This window comes from Scyliorhinus canicula, chromosome 12 (assembly GCF_902713615.1).
Source record: "Scyliorhinus canicula chromosome 12, sScyCan1.1, whole genome shotgun sequence".
Lineage (NCBI taxonomy): Eukaryota > Metazoa > Chordata > Chondrichthyes > Carcharhiniformes > Scyliorhinidae > Scyliorhinus > Scyliorhinus canicula.
This window is the reverse complement of record NC_052157.1, coordinates 39,702,131-39,717,875: the sequence shown is the minus strand read 5'-3', so window position 1 is coordinate 39,717,875 and position 15,745 is coordinate 39,702,131. Positions and strand designations below refer to the sequence as shown.

Genomic DNA, 15,745 nt, shown 5'->3' with positions numbered 1-15,745 from the left:
GGGCCTCTGCCCACAGCCCATCCTCCATTTCCCCGCCTAGCTCCTCCTCCCATTTAAGTTTCAGTTCCTCTGTCTGGGACCCTTCCTCCCTCATGAGCACCTTATAAATACCCGAGACTCTACCCTCCCCTTCGTCCCTCCCAGAGACTATTCTGTCTAGGATCCCCATTGGCGGGAGGCGCGGGAAAGATGGGACCTGTCTACGAACAAAGTCCCGCAGCTGTAGGTATCTAAAATCATTTCCCCTTACCAACCCAAATTTCTCCTCCAAGCTCCTCAAACTCGCGAAGCTCCCTTCCAGGAACATATCACCCACCCTTCCCGCCCCTGCTCGCCGCCATCCTCGGAACCCCCCATCCATACTGCCGGGGGCAAACCGATGGTTGTCGCAGATTGGCGCCCAGACAGACGCCCCCATCTCCCCCACATGCCTCCTCCACTGGCCCCATATCCGCAGGGTCGCCACCACTACCGGGCTGGTGGTGTACTTGGCCGGCGGCAGCGGTAGAGGAGCCGTAACCAGGGCTTCCAAACTGGAGCCCCTGCACGAAGCCGCCTCCACCCGCTCCCAAATAGACCCCGTACCCACCATCCACTTCCTTATCATAGCGATGTTGGCCGCCCAGTAATAATTGACCAGACTCGGCAACGCCAGCCCCCCCTCGCTGCGGTTCCTCTCCAACATTGCCTTCTTCACCCGCGGAGACTTTCCCGCCCAGACAAAGCTCATGATCAGCCCGTTAACTCTTTTGAAGAAGGACTGTGGGATAAAGATCGGGAGGCACTGAAAAATAAACAAAAATCGAGGGAGGATTGTCATCTTTACAGTCTGCACCCTCCCTGCCAGCGACAGCGGGAGTGCATCCCATCTCCGAAACTCTCCCTTCATTTGCTCCACCACCCTGGCCAAATTTAACTTATGCAGCCTGCCCCAGTCTCGTGCCACCTGGATTCCCAAATACCGGAAATTTTCCTCAACTAACCTAAACGGTAGCCCTCTCAATCTGTTCTCCTGGCCCCTTGCCTGTACCACAAACATTTCACTCTTTACCGTATTTAATTTGTATCCTGAGAACTGGCCGAACTCCCTCAGCATTCCCAGTATAGTTCCCATCCCGGCCACTGGGTCCGACACGTACCGGAGCAGGTCGTCTGCATAAAGAGAAACCCTATGTTCAACCCCGCCCCTCACCATCCCCTTCCAACCCTCTGCGGCTCTCAGCGCAATCGCCAGCGGCTCTATGGCCAGCGCAAACAGCAGCGGGGAGAGCGGGCAGCCCTGCCTGGTCCCTCGGTACAACCTAAAGTACTCCGACACTTCTCTGTTGGTCCTGACGCTGGCCCTCGGGGCCTGATATAATAATTTGATCCAATCCACCAATCCCTCCCCGAACCCAAACCGTCCGAGCACCTCCCATAGATATTCCCACTCCACCCGGTCAAAGGCCTTCTCGGCGTCCATAGCCACCACTACCTCCACCTCTCTACCCGCCGGGGGCATCATTATCACATTGAGCAATCTCCTCAGATTGGCCGCCAGCTGCCTACCTTTCACGAACCCCGTTTGATCCTCCCCAATCACCTCCGGTACACAGTCCTCCATTCTACCCGCCAGTACCTTTGCCAGGAGCTTGGCATCTACATTAATCAGGGAGATTGGCCTGTAGGACCCGCACACCTCCGGGTCTTTACCCCGCTTTAATATCAGAGATATGGTGGCTTGTGACATCGTCGGCGGCAGGGTCCCTCTGTCCCTTGCCTCATTGAAAACCCTCGCCAAGACCGGGCCCACCAGCTCCGAGAACTTCCTATAAAACTCTACTGGGTATCCATCCGGCCCCGGGGACTTCCCCGACTGCATGGCCTTTAGGCCCCCCAATACCTCCTCTACTCTAATCGGGGCCCCCAGCTCTTCCACTTGCCCCCCCCCCCCCAACTGTTGGGAATGTTAACCCATCCAGAAACCTTTTCATCCCCTCCGGTTCTTCTGGCGGCTCCGAAGTATACAGCTTACGATAGAAGTCCCGGAATACCCTATTCAATTCTACCGGATCCTCCACTTTGTGCCCCCCCTCGTCCCTCACTCTACCTATTTCCCTGGCCGCCTCCCTCCTCCTAAGTTGCTGCGCTAACAGTCTGCTAGCCTTTTCCCCATACTCGTACACCACTCCCCTCGCCTTCCTAAGCTGTTCCACGGCCCTGCTCGTGGATAGTGCCCCCAGTTCCGCCTGTAGCCTCTGCCTCTCCCTGAGTAAAACCTCCCCCGGGGACTCCGCGTGCTCTTCATCTATCCGGCCCATTTCCCTGACCAATCTATCCATCTCTGCCCGGTCTGCCTTGGCTCTATGGGCCCCAATTGAAATCAGCTCCCCCCGCACTACTGCCTTTAGCGCCTCCCACACGGTCGCCGCTGAGACCTCCCCAGTGTCATTCACCTGCAGGTAATTTTTTATACATTTCCGAAGCCTCTCGCAGATCCCCTCCTCCGACAGCAGTCCCACATCTAGCCTCCATTGCGGGCGTTGATAACTCGCTCCCCGGAAATGCAGGTCCACCCAATGCGGGGCATGGTCTGAAATGGTAATTGCTGAGTATTCCGTGTTCTTTACCTCCCCCCTACAGTCCCTGCTTAGCACAAAGAAATCTATCCTGGAATATACTTTGTGGACGTGCGAGTAAAACGAGTAGCCCCTTCCTGTTGGCTGTCCCTCTCTCCAGGGGTCCACTGCCCCCATTTGCTCCATAAACCCTTTCAGCTCCCTTGCCATTGCTGAGAGTCTACCCGTTCTGGGACACGACCGATCCAAAGTCGGGTCAAGGACCATGTTAAAGTCCCCTCCCATTATTAGCCTGCGAGAATCCAAGTCCGGGATCTTCCCCAGCACTCTTTTAATGAAGTCCACGTCATCCCAGTTCGGGGCATATATATTCACCAGCACCACTCTTCTCCCCTCCAGCCTGCCCCGTACCATCAGGTATCTGCCCCCCCCTGTCTGCGGATATGCCCTCTGCCTCAAATTGCACACGCTTGTTGATCATGATTGCCACCCCTCTGGACTTCGAGTCCAAGTCCGAGTGGAAGACCTGGCTAATCCAGCCCTTCCTTAGCCTGGTCTGGTCTGACACTTTCAGATGTGTCTCCTGCAACATAATTACGTCCGCCCTCAGGGCCCGCAAGTGCGCGAACACCCGCGCCCTCTTAACCGGCCCATTCAGTCCCTTGACGTTCCAGGTGATCAGCCTGGTCGGGGGGCACATCCCACCCCCCCCACCCCGCCGGTCAGCCATAGCCTTTCTCGGGCCGGCCCCTGACCCGTGCATCGCGCCCTTCCTGGCCCGCCCTATAGCTGCCTCCACCCTCGACCTCCTTTCCAGTGCCTATTTCAAGTCCCTCTCCCGTCAGCAGAACAACCCCCCCCTCCCCTAACCCCATCCCCCGATACCCCCACCCCTGCCATCTACTGGCTGTAGCTTTCCCCCCCATCTGACTTCCTTGACTAGCCAATCTGCTAGCCCGGTGACTCAACACTCCGGCGCCTTCCTGTCCCATTCCCCTTTTTTCCCCGCCCTCCTCCCCACCCACTGGGGCAAGCCGGCTCCAGTGTCTTCCGCGAGTTGCACAAAAAGCCCAAACTGAAAAAAAAAAGGGAAAAAACATAGAGAAAAGAGAAAAAGCACATAAATGTCCATGAACAAAGGAAAGAGTCTCAAATGTTCCGCTTGGACCCATTGGCCCAGCAAACCGTTGAGCAGCAGTCCAGGCACATTCGGCGTTCCTCCCCACAGAAATCCTCGGGCCCTAACTCGCGTCCTTGGGGCCTCCTTTCGGGACCAGCCCCAGGTCCCTCACAAAATCCATCGCTTCTTCGGGCTCGGAAAAGTAGTGGTGTTGACCCTGGTGCGTGACCCATAGCCGAGCTGGGAACAGCAGACCAAACTTCACGTGCTTCTTGAACAGCACCTCCTTGACATTCTTAAAGGCTGCTCGCCGCCGAGCCACCTCCTAGCTTAGGTCCTGATAGATGCGGAGCACACTGTTATTCCACGTGCTGCTCCTGGCGCTCTTTGCCCACTGCAGCACCCGCTCCTTGTCCACGAACCTGTGGAACCTAATCACCATCGGGCGGGGGGGTCCGCCCAGCCGCCCCTGCCTTGCCTGCACCCTGTGTGCCCCCTCCAGCTCCAGCGGTCGCGGAAAGGCTTCGGCCCCATCAGCTGCTTCAGCAGGTCTGCTACAAACGCTGCAGCATCAGCTCCCTCCGCCCCCTCCGGGAGGCCGACCATCCTCAGATTGTTCCTGCGGACTCTATTCTCCAGCTCCTCCACTCTGTCCAGCAGTCTTCTCTGCCACTCTTTCAGGCCGTCCACTTCTAGCGCTGCAACCGTTTGCGCATCCGCCTGCTCCTCCACCGCTTCTCCCAGCTCCTTAACTTTAACATCCTGGGCGTCCAGCCTCTGGTTCAGCTGATCCACCGCTTTCTGGATTGGGTCCAAGCTGTCCCGCTTCAGCGCTTCAAAACTGGACTTCATTACCTGGAGCATGTTATCCAGCGCCAGCTGGATTGCTGAGTCCGGGTTCCGTGTGTCCGCCATCTTAGGTCCCAGGTAATTTTCTTCCGGTCCTTGTCTCTGTCCCTTTTTCTCCTTCTTCTTCTGCCTTCTGGAATCCCGCTGTTCCATATGCCGCAGCCCGCTCCTCAGCGCCTCCGCTGCCGCTTTCCTTCGCCCAGCTCCTTCAATTTTACCTCCTGGGCATCTGAAGTGGGTCCAAGCTGTCCCTCCTCAGCAACTCCAAACTTTTTCTTTTTCCCTTTGTCCTGGAGGAAGGAAGGTCCGTGGGTCCGCCATCTTACCCTGCAGGTCAGCTTCCTCCTTTCCTCCGTCTCTCTCTCCTTCCTCCTCACCTGCTGGCCTCCCACACTCTCATCTTCTGCAGCCCGCTCTCCTCTTCTATTCCCGGCAGCCTTTCTGCCGCCTCCGTGGTCCCGCTATCGCGGGGAAACAGCTGTTCAGGCCCGCCGGAGTGAGAGCCCACCGAATGTGCGGCTCACTCGGACATCGCCGCCACCGGAAGTCCAAGGCGGAATTTTTAAATGACACCCCGACCTCTGGACCCTCCACCGCAGTCTCTGCAACTCCCAATGCCCCAACCTCCAACTCATCAATAAAGGGGTCATCGAGCCCCCCGCACCCATCTCATAAGGGAGTGCAGCCCCAGGCACGATCTCTGGCATGGGCAAGATGCCACCTGGGCACTGGCACCCTGGCAGTGCCACCTGGGCAATGTCAAACTTGAATTTGTTTTTGCTTGGCCTGCTGGAGTATCCAGTACATTTTAGGGCAGCACGTTAGCACGAATGGCTAACGCTGTGACTTTTCAGCGCCAGGGTCCCAGGTTCGATTCCCCATCTGTGCGTCGTCTGCATGTTCTCCCCGTGTCTGTTTGGGTTTCCTCCGGATGCTCCAGTTTCCTCCCAAAGACGTGCAGGTTAGGTGGATTGTCCATGCTAAATTGCCCTTAGCGTCCGAAAAAAGGTTAGGAGGGGTTATTGGGTTACAGGGATAGGGTGGAAGTGAGGGCTTAAGTGGGTCGGTGCAGATTCGATGGGCCGAATGGCCGCCTTCTGCACTGTATGTTCTATAAAGAAAACCCGCTCTCCTGTTTTATTTAGTAATTTTTCTGCTCAAGCACCACATTGTGAGACTCTATACAATCCACAATCCACTGTCCGAAAGGATGGTGGAAGCTGATTTACTGCAAACTTTCAAAAGGCAACTGGATGTATTCTTGAAAAGGAAAACATTTACAGGGCTATGGCGAAGGAACAAGGAGTGGGACTAATTGGTTAACTCTTTCAAAGAGTTACGATAGTCCGAATGGCCTCCTAACTGTGCTGTATCATTCTGTCAAACTGGAGCAACTACCAATGTTGCAGTAAAATCGCAGGTTTCCCACAGCTTCAAGCAAGCCAAGCTTTGCCTAGGATGAGGGAGTTGCCCTTATGACGAGAGGCTGAGTAAATCGGGCCTATATTCCCTGGAGGTGAGAAAATGTGAGTTGATCTCGTTCAAACCTATAAATATAACTTGATAAAGTAGACCTTGAGAGATTGTTGCCATTGGTCGGGGAATCTAATACAGCGGGGCACAGTCTCGTGATAAGAGTCCTCCATTTAGGACTGAGATGAGGAAGAATTTCTCCATTCAAAGGGTTGTGAATCTTTAGAATTCTCTACCCCAGAGGATTGTGGATGTTCCATCATTAAATACACTTAAGGCTGGGACAGACGGAGTTTTGGTCTCTCGGGGAATTAAGATATATGGGGAGTGGACGGGAAAATAGAGTTGAAACAGAAGGATAGCCATGATCATATTGAATGGTTGTGTGGTCCACTCCTGATCCTATTTCAGATATTCTTATGATTCATTCTGCCTTTGAACTTCCTCATGCAAAGGGTGGGGTTCTGGAGATTGATATCCACTGATGGAATAAAGGATGGATGAAGCCTCTCTGCTCATATTCCATGGAGAATTGTTGGATCACCACAGAAAATGTTGCAGCATCACTCCTTGGGGAGTATGGTGCAAAAGTGTTAAAACAACTTCATTTTGAGAACGAAACAGCCACTGTGGATAATCACTTTCGGGTGCTTCAAACATTCAAGGCTGCTGAGGATCCATAGTGATGCAATTATTCTACGATGCTCAGTTTCATCTCTTCCTAGTGAAGTAGAATAGAAAAATGATCAGTAAATGATAAGTAATATGACTGGAGTGAAAAACGATGACTGGTGGTGATCCCTTGTTCATAGATTAGACCTTTATTGCATCTCTCCAATGCCGTAGGCTGTGGAAGGTGGCATTGAGTGGGTCGCACTCTGAACCACTCCTGAATAGCATAATATAATAGAATAAAAGTATCATGCCACCCCTGAATAGGTTTGGTCAGTATGGAGAGATGATTTACTCCACTACCTGCCAAAGAAGGACAGCCATGTTCTGGCGGAGCAGGCTTGAGGGCCCAAATGGCCTATCCCTTATTTTGTACAATCTTATATTTGTCACTGGACAAGCAGGCATTGTAGAAGTGATAAATATAGTACATTTTCTTCAGGATTCTCTGTTTACTCCTAACATTGAGCTCACTTTCTTGTTTGGCCCATATAGGAGCATTGGGAGGCCATTCAGCCTCTCGAGGCTGTTCCACCAGTCAATTAAATCATGGCTGATCTGTGACCAAACATAATAATGACCGGAATTCTCCGGCCGATGGGATTCTTTTTCCCACGTGCAGAACACGTCTGCACATGGGATTCCCGGCAGCTTGGGGTGGCTTCAATGGGAAATCTCATTGACAAGCGACAGGAGTAGAGAATCCCGCCATCAGCAGACAGCGTGCCGCCAAGAAACTCGCGTGTGGGGGACCGGAGAAAATCCACCTATTATTTATTTTTTCAGGGGATCTGAGCATTGCTGGCAGGGTCAGCGTTTATTGCCCATTCCTGATTTCCCTTAAACCAAGTGGCTTACTGGCCCATTTCGGGGGGCAGCTAAGAGTCAGCCACATTGCTGTAGGTTTTGAGTCTGTAGGCCAGACCAGTGGATTTCTTTCCCTCAAGGGACATTAGTGAACCAGATGGGATTTTGCAACAATCAATGACAGTTGTAGTTTTATGTCCCAGATTTACTGAGTGAACTTAAAATGCGCCAGCTACCATGGCGGAATTTGAATCCATGTCCCAGGGAATCAGCCTGGGCCCCTGCATTAGATCATTGCCACTACTCCACCATCTCCAAAAAATCCTGCCTTTGCTCCACATCCCTTCACACCTTTGGCTGACAAAAATCGTGGTTTTAAAATTGGCATCAATTTCTGTTTGCAGAAGAGTGTCCCAAACCTCTAACAGTTTTTGTGTGAAGAAACCTTTACTAATTTCACTTTTGAAAGGCCTGGCACCAATTTTTAGACCATGTCCTTTGTGCTCGATTTCCTGCACATCGGAAATAGGATTACTCAATCTACACTCTTGATATCTTGGAAACTTGGATCAAATCGCCCCTTAATCGTTCGAATTCCAGCTTTTGTTTAAGATTTTCCCGCAGCTGAACACTTGGGGTCCCGTTGAAGTGTAGTACCAAGATAACTCGCTAAATGCTCTGAACTGAACAGGGGTTGCGTCGCAAATGTAATTAATATTAAATCTGTGGAGAGTGCCCATTTCCTTTATTCACCCTCACTACCTGTCCATGTTGGACAGTAAGAAATCGGGTCATTGCATGTGAGGTGGTGAATTAAACAGTTTATTTATAGGGGCCGTGGCCATTCACAAACAGTATCAGCCCTTTCAGTGAACCTCTCCCGGGATATCGATGAAGACGACAATAAGAGAATGACTTTTAAATAGCTGTGAACATTTTTCTTTACAAAAAGGATATCTCTCTAATATGGAGTTGTGTTCCTGTTAGAAAATGGCATGTCCCTTTAAACAATTAATCAGATCTGTCAATTGGTCATCTCTTCATTCAGACAATATCTGCCTAAGTCTCGAGGGCTGCTGCTCTGTCTGTTGAGCATGGTGAGAATGACTCCATCTGTTCTGAGCCAGGAGGTGGAATGTTAACAGTGGGAAGATTAGGCCCAACGTTGGTTGCTGATATATATATGTTAGACCATTCTGATCAAGATGCTATGAAGCTTTCCATATTTGTTTCAGTTAACTTTGACACGATTGGTAGCAGTAATTTGGCAGGAGGTCCAATAGTAATTTCACCCTGTCTGAAATGACAGGGGGATCTCCCAATGCTGCCTGCCATGGAGGAATGGGAATCCCGCTACTAGGATGCTGATGAAGCCTCAGCCGGAATCTTTCCCTGCCAACACGCCCGACACTCCGCGACACATGTGAGAAATGCGTGTCTGGATCGTGGCATCCAGAAGCCGGGACTTACCAGACGAAGTCCTGGGGCTTCCTCTGGAGTTTGGGATGGAGGCCCTGGAACACCGCAGCAGTGTGCAGGGGAGGAAGCATTTACAGGTGATTTTCCAGATTCGGTATCCTGGAGGAGGTCCATCTTCCAACGTCAAGAGTGTTCCTGGAGATCCATCTTCCCGCTTTAGGAGGCCAATCTTCTTTCTTCAACAGTGGGCCAGTGATGCCGAGTGCCTTTTAAATGCGGCATTCAGGTACGATGGCAGGACGCGCGCCATCGAGCCCACAACACCGCAGGAGATGGTGTAAAACCCCCAGATCCATAATTAATTCCGTCAGGGATGGACAAAATGCTGTGGCTTCCCGTTGACCTCCGCAGTGGAGTAAAATCCCCTTCTCCTCTCCAGCCCACGGGACCTAGCCCCAGATGGAAGGATTCCAATCTGGTGTTTCCAACCTTCCAGGATTATCCTGGACTCTCCCAGAATTGAAGATTAATATCTAGGAAGATGCAGTGTGAGACCCTGGAGAAAAATCATTGGGGCATTAAATAAAGATTTTATTTTGTCATTTCTTTGAACAAAGCGGGGGAAAAGAAGGCTGTTTGGCTGACAATCAAGCTTCATCCATCTGGAGTCTTTTTGCTTTCCAGTTAACGTAGAAAGAGAGTGCGTCACAAGGGTGGATGTGTCTGACGACTAGAGGCTGGAGTGAGGGGGCAAATCATGCGATGAAAGGTCCAGGGGTGCATTTAGTCACAGTTGGCAACCCCAATGGGTATCAGAGTCTGATACCGACTCCACTTTTCTTTTGGATAACACGATAATAGACAGATTAAGACTTGAAGCAGATGAGGCAGTAAATTAACTGGTTCCTCAAGGACCACCCTGTAAATTGGGGCCGGTGGCCCATTTCCTTTATTTTTATTTTGCTCTTTTCATTGTGAAGTCGTCGTCTTTGCTAATGCCATTCCACATAAAGTATAACATAGAGAGCTGAGTATTCCTTTGCTGCACATCTTCTGTTCCCCACAACGTGAGAGCCCTTTTTTGTTTTATTATATAAATGTACATTGCAGTTCGGCGAGAGAGAAGGAAAACAAGTTTTGGAGCCGTTCCCAAAGCAGGCAGCAAGGAGGAGGCAAATTCCTTCCTGTCACCTACGATCAGGCTTGCTCAGATCATCCTAGGCTGCAGTTGGTAACCGGTCTACTTTTCTCAGCCATTTAATGAATAGCAGCTCAGTGAGGTACTGGCTGTTCCGTGGCCTTCCTCAATATCAGACATGATTTGGCAGGAGGTTCTCTGAGCTCTTTAAAGCCGCTGTAATGGAAGGCAGCAGCACAAATCGGAATTTATTTTTTCCCTCTGGCCTCCTAATCCTAGCTCGTTCAATGTCGCTTTGCCAAAGCTGTCGAGGAGTCTGGCGAGTTGACGATGAGGAGTCGAGCAGAAAAGCACAAGGAGCGATTCAATATGCAGTTTTGAATGGAAAGCTGGGATGCTTAAGTTATTAATTAAAAGTATCAGGCTTGTGAGCTATGCCATATGCAGGTTGCAATTCCGTCTGCTGAACCAGTCTTGTTTTGTGTAAGTCTGCATCGATGCCAAAGTGCCCTTAGAATATTTTGCCAGGAGTTGATCCCAATCTTGCCCGCCAATGGAGTGCGGATGAGAATCCCCGCGTCACCTCTTTTTGGAAGGCCTATCATAATCATTGCCATCTAGGCATATAATTGGACAGCAGTGGCTTCCCCGGATCAAGGACCACAGTGGTAGAGGTCATGCCTGCCGACAGCTGTCAGCTATTCAGAGCCAGCAGCCAGGGAGGACACAGCGGCTGTTGCCAGTATAACATTCACAGGAGGCCTAGTATTTTCACTGGGTCCTGCAGGCCTCAGCTGGGTGATAGCAGAAAGGGGTCATTGGGTAGGGGTTGTGGGAGAGAGGGGAGGGGATTTGCAGCAAGGTGTGGCTCCCATCTCACCCACCCCCTCTCCAGCTCCCCCTTTTCAGACAACGGGTCCCTTGATCAGGCACCGAGTGTTTTTGAACAAGAGGACATTACCCAGGAGCCCATAAGCAACTCCGCACAGTGCAGAAGGAGGCCATTCGGCCCATCGATTCTGCACCGGCCCTTGGAAAGAGCACCCTACTTAAACTCACACCTCCATCCTAACCCCGTAACCCAGTAACACCACCTAACCTTTTTGGACACTAAGGGGCAATTTAGCATGGCCAATCCACTTAACCCGCACATCTTTGGACTGTGGGAGAAAACCGGAGCGCCCGGAAGAAACCCACGCAGACGCGGGGAGAGCATGCAGACTCTGCTCAGATAGTGACACAATAGGTACAAGTGATCCCTACATCAAGTTCAAGTTGGCTGGCTAAACACTGTACAAGAGCAAGATCATGTACAAAAACCTAAACCCTCGATGGGATGAAACCTTTGCGGTTCCAATTGAACCTGGGACCCTGGAGCAGTGAAGCAACTGTGCTAACCACTGTGCTACCATGCCTCCCACTTGGCAGCCGGGTGAGACTAGCCTTTCCGCCATAAATTTAGATTGGGGTGGGTCTTGGAAGGCAGTGAGGTCTCCACCTGCCACCCTCCCACCTGATTAACTCCGCTCCCCCTCCTACCTCAGCATCAAACGTGTCAGGGGGGAAGGATTTCAGTTCTGCACAGGATCTCCAGCATTTTGGAATCTGTTGTAATTCTGCCTTTGAAGTAAAAATGAATTAAAATTAGTAAGGAGTTCAGTACAACTTTAGTGGATTAAATTCTTCCAGTAACAAAGGGACTTTCACCCTGAAATGTTATCAGTTTAAAATGGAGATTGTTTCCATGTATGGCTTCAACATCTAGGAATGATTACTTACAATATTGATTACTCTCTCATGGTATCTCAAGAAATTGTCACGGGGTCAGTTATCCATTTCATTCATTTTGTTTTATAGGCACAAGTGATCCCTACGTCAAGTTCAAGCTGGCTGGGAAAACACTGTACAAGAGCAAGATCATGTACAAAAACCTAAACCCTCGATGGGATGAAACCTTTGCGGTTCCAATCAAGAACTTAAATCAAAAGCTGTACGTCAAGGTAAAAGAAAAACTGGATGCGTTGTGGTTCAGTAAAACCCTATCATAATAAACAATGCTATACTTAAAGGGTGATTATATTTTGGTGGAATTCAGTAATTTGGTTCAATTAACCGGGTCAGTGACTGCACTTCTCTTGAATTCAGTGATCCCCATAAAGAAGGGTCATAGTTCGGTTGGTTTCAAGGTTGGTGATTACTTTTTTTTGGTTGACTGATTAGGATCATTGGTTATATTTTGTTTTTCAGTGTTTTAAGGTCAGATAGTTGGCTATAGTGTCAGAGTATAGTATTAGCACTAGCAACTTTGAGTAGCTCGGATCTGGAATGCATCTACTGAGAGTATGGTGGAGACAGATTCAATCATGGCTCGCAAAAGCGATTGAAGAATCACAGAAGTCTTCTGGAGCAGACGGAGGAGCTCGGCCGCACCGGCTCTCCACATGAGCATTATGACTAAAAAACGGATTGCAGGACTACGGGGAAAGACGAGGGATGTAGGACTAGCTGAATTGTTCTTGAAGAGGACCGGCACAAACACGATGGGCTGAATGGCCTCATATGCGCGGTAACCGCTCTGTAATTCTAAGTTTCAGTTTTAAATTGATTATAGGAGTGTTATGGACAAAGTTCCGTGAAGTTTTTCAGTGAACATGGGTAATTAAAGAAGACTTGGGCAGGCAAAAACCTACGGAAAGGGCCTTAGCTGTAGTAGTTCTCATTCTGGCACTCACTAGCACTGATTTATTACCATATTACTTAAAGGTCATAGGGGCAGTGGCCAAGGTGAAGTAAAGAAGGATGATGCCAGAACTGAGAGATAGCATATCAGAAAATATTGAACTGCTGGGTGAGAAGGTGGCCTCATGGAGCTGTGGAGCTCTTTAACAATTTGGAAGGGTTTTAGGTGGTAAATGTAGGGACCATTGGTGGGATTTCTCCCCCCCTCCCAACCCCACCGCCCGCGTGGTATGTTTTCCGTTGGTGGTTCTCCATTGGTGGCTGATGGGATCTTCTGGTCCCCCCAAATGAGGCGAATATCAAAGGTGCATTTCAGGGAATGGAAGTTAAGCATGAGGGAGGAAGCTACAGAAGGTTATTCAGGTAGAGTACAGTGAAGTAAGGTTGAGGCTTGCTGGAAATGCCATAATTTCATAGTCCGCCCATGAGAGCAAGAGAGATGCGAGTCTCCTGAGCTGCAGACATTGTTTAAAGGCAAGTCAGAGGTATGAGAACCATGTTTTACTGACAAGTGTGAATACTCCATTGAGGCATTCCGTGGGAAACACTCTAATACCACATGAGCATCTCAGTTGAGAGCATTCAAACTTGTTAGCCATTTATAATTAGAATTAAACACCATTGTTAAATTAACCCATTCAGAACATGATGTCAGATTATGGTATGCCATAAGTTATCATTCTGGTTAACCACTGATGGAGTATAATTTACTGTCATTCAAATTGTAGCTTTGAGCAGAGTCAAAAAGGAATTTCAATTTATGTGTGGTTTGTAACTCTGCATGAAAATAATCTGCAGCCCAATTGGTATGAGACATGCCAGTTATTGTTGCTCATGTGTTGCAGTTTCTCACTTCTCCAGATTTGCACATTAATTGAAACAAACGGGCTTTATTATTCTGACGGGCCAGGAATTGGCCATCCATCTTGTTGCTCTGTGGGTAGTATCCCTGCCTCTGAGCCAGAAGCTCTGGTTTCGAGCCCCACCCCAGGACTTGACGGCTAAGGGAAGGCATGTTAGTAATGTGGCCAAACAGGTTGAGTATCAACTTGGAAAACCTTCCAGCATTCTTCACTTGTTGGTGGTATGTAATAGCGTTAGAGATTCCTGGCTAGCCATGCGATGGAAAGAAATTGGAGCCGCTACCATCAGTGTCAACAAGCATGTAAATGTAGGGCAGCACGGTGGTAGAGTGGTTAGCACGGCTGCCTCACGACGCCGAGGTCCCAAGGTTTGATCCTGGCCCTGGATCACTCATTCTCCCCGTGTTTGCGTGTGTCTCACCCCTACAACCCAAAGTTGTGCAGGGTAGGTGGATTGGCCAGGCTAAATTGCCCCTTGATTGGAAAATATGAATTGGGTACTCTAAATTTAGTTTTAAAAAACAAGCATGTAAATATGTATGTTGCCACAGCAACTCGGACTCTTTGAGTCTGTGGTTGGCTAGACGGCTGCTGCGGATCAGATGGATGCCAACAGCACGTTGTTTGAACCCCATTCCGGCTGGGGTGGTTTCAGACTGACCTACCGTCACACTGAATTCATGTATTCTGCGCTTTTTCTTGTTTCTCCTTGTGCTCAACACCTTTCAGCTTCATATTATATTATAATTGCAGCGAGGCCTCAGGTCAATTTCCGTGTGGAGTTTGCACATTCTCCCGTGTCTGCGTAGGTCTCACCCCCACAACCCAAAAGATGTGCAGGGTAGGTTGGTTGGCCATGGTAAAAAATGAATTGGGTACTTTGAATTTAAAAAAGGAAAAAGAATTGTACTTACAGCGCAGAAACATCGGCCCAACCAATCTATGCTTGTTTTTACATTCCAGAAGAGTTTTCTCCCAGGCCTCCTTTTCTCCTAGGTCTGAAGATTGCTAAGCCTTCCTCACTTATGAATTTACCTAACTCCCCCTTAAATGTCTCCATGTTCTTCACCTCAACTACTTCACTTGTTATACCCAAAATTCCTGCTGTCAATCGTGAAGTTCTCTTTTCCTGCTTTGAACATGTGCTCCTGCTCTGGTGGCCAAGAAGGACATGGGTTATCATCAATAGATTGCCCTGTGGGCTTCATGGAATATGAATTCCCCTATTAAGTGGGCAGTAGCTTGTCCAATGGGAGATGAATGGCGGGAGTTAAAACTCGCTGTTCCAACCCAGAATGGCATCTCCATAGATCCGTTCGCTCGGAAGCAAATGGTAAGCTGTGGTAATGGCCTTTTTCAATACTGCAATAAAGCAATTTGTTGTTGGAAGACTGACTTGGCAAAATTATTACTTTGGCGACAAGGAGTAAAGACAGGTTTTTCCGAGCAACCTTCAGAGTTTTTTAAATGAAAATGCTCACCAGGAGCTCTGCTTCATGGCAGGGTTTTGACTCAGACATCACGGACTTAGTAAAGTAGTGCAATTCATGCCAGGAGAATCAGAAACTCCTTTCTTCAGTCTCCCTCAATCCATGGGAGTGGCAGGTAGGCCATGGGTACGAATGCACGTGGAATTTGACGGGCCTCTTTTGGGTTCCATGTTTTTTATCCTGGTAGATGCATACTCTAAATGGTTGCAGATACACTGCACCTCCTGTGCTATGATCGAGAAACCACGACAGAGTTTTTACATGCATGGCATTCCAGATGTCCAAGTTTCCGTAAAAGGCACTGCCTTGAATGGTGAGTTCTAGGGCTTCATGCAATCCAATGGCATCAGACGCATTAGAACAACAGCTCATCACCTGTTGCCAAATGGGATGGCAAAACTGGCGGTGCAGACCGTGAAAATTTGCATGAAGAAACAACCGGCAGTGCCTATAGAGACCAAATGGGCATGGATAATACTTAAAATAGGACCATTCCTCATACTACAACAGGAATCGCCCCAGGGGATCTGTTAAAGGGAGGTAGGCTTTGTATGAGATTAATCCGACTATTCCCAAACATGGCAGGGAGGGTGGCATCCCAAAAAGAGAACTAGAAA

General features: G+C 49.5%; 1 protein-coding gene across 1 annotated transcript in view; it reads left to right on the top strand.

Annotated features, from left to right (window-relative positions):
• mctp2b (multiple C2 domains, transmembrane 2b) overlaps nt 1-15,745 on the top strand; it is a 504,236-nt gene that overhangs the window by 243,617 nt on the left and 244,874 nt on the right. The window contains exon 5 of the mRNA XM_038813378.1: nt 11,894-12,036. Within this exon, the coding sequence (XP_038669306.1) occupies nt 11,894-12,036 (143 nt within the window). The remainder of the gene's footprint in view (nt 1-11,893; nt 12,037-15,745) is intronic.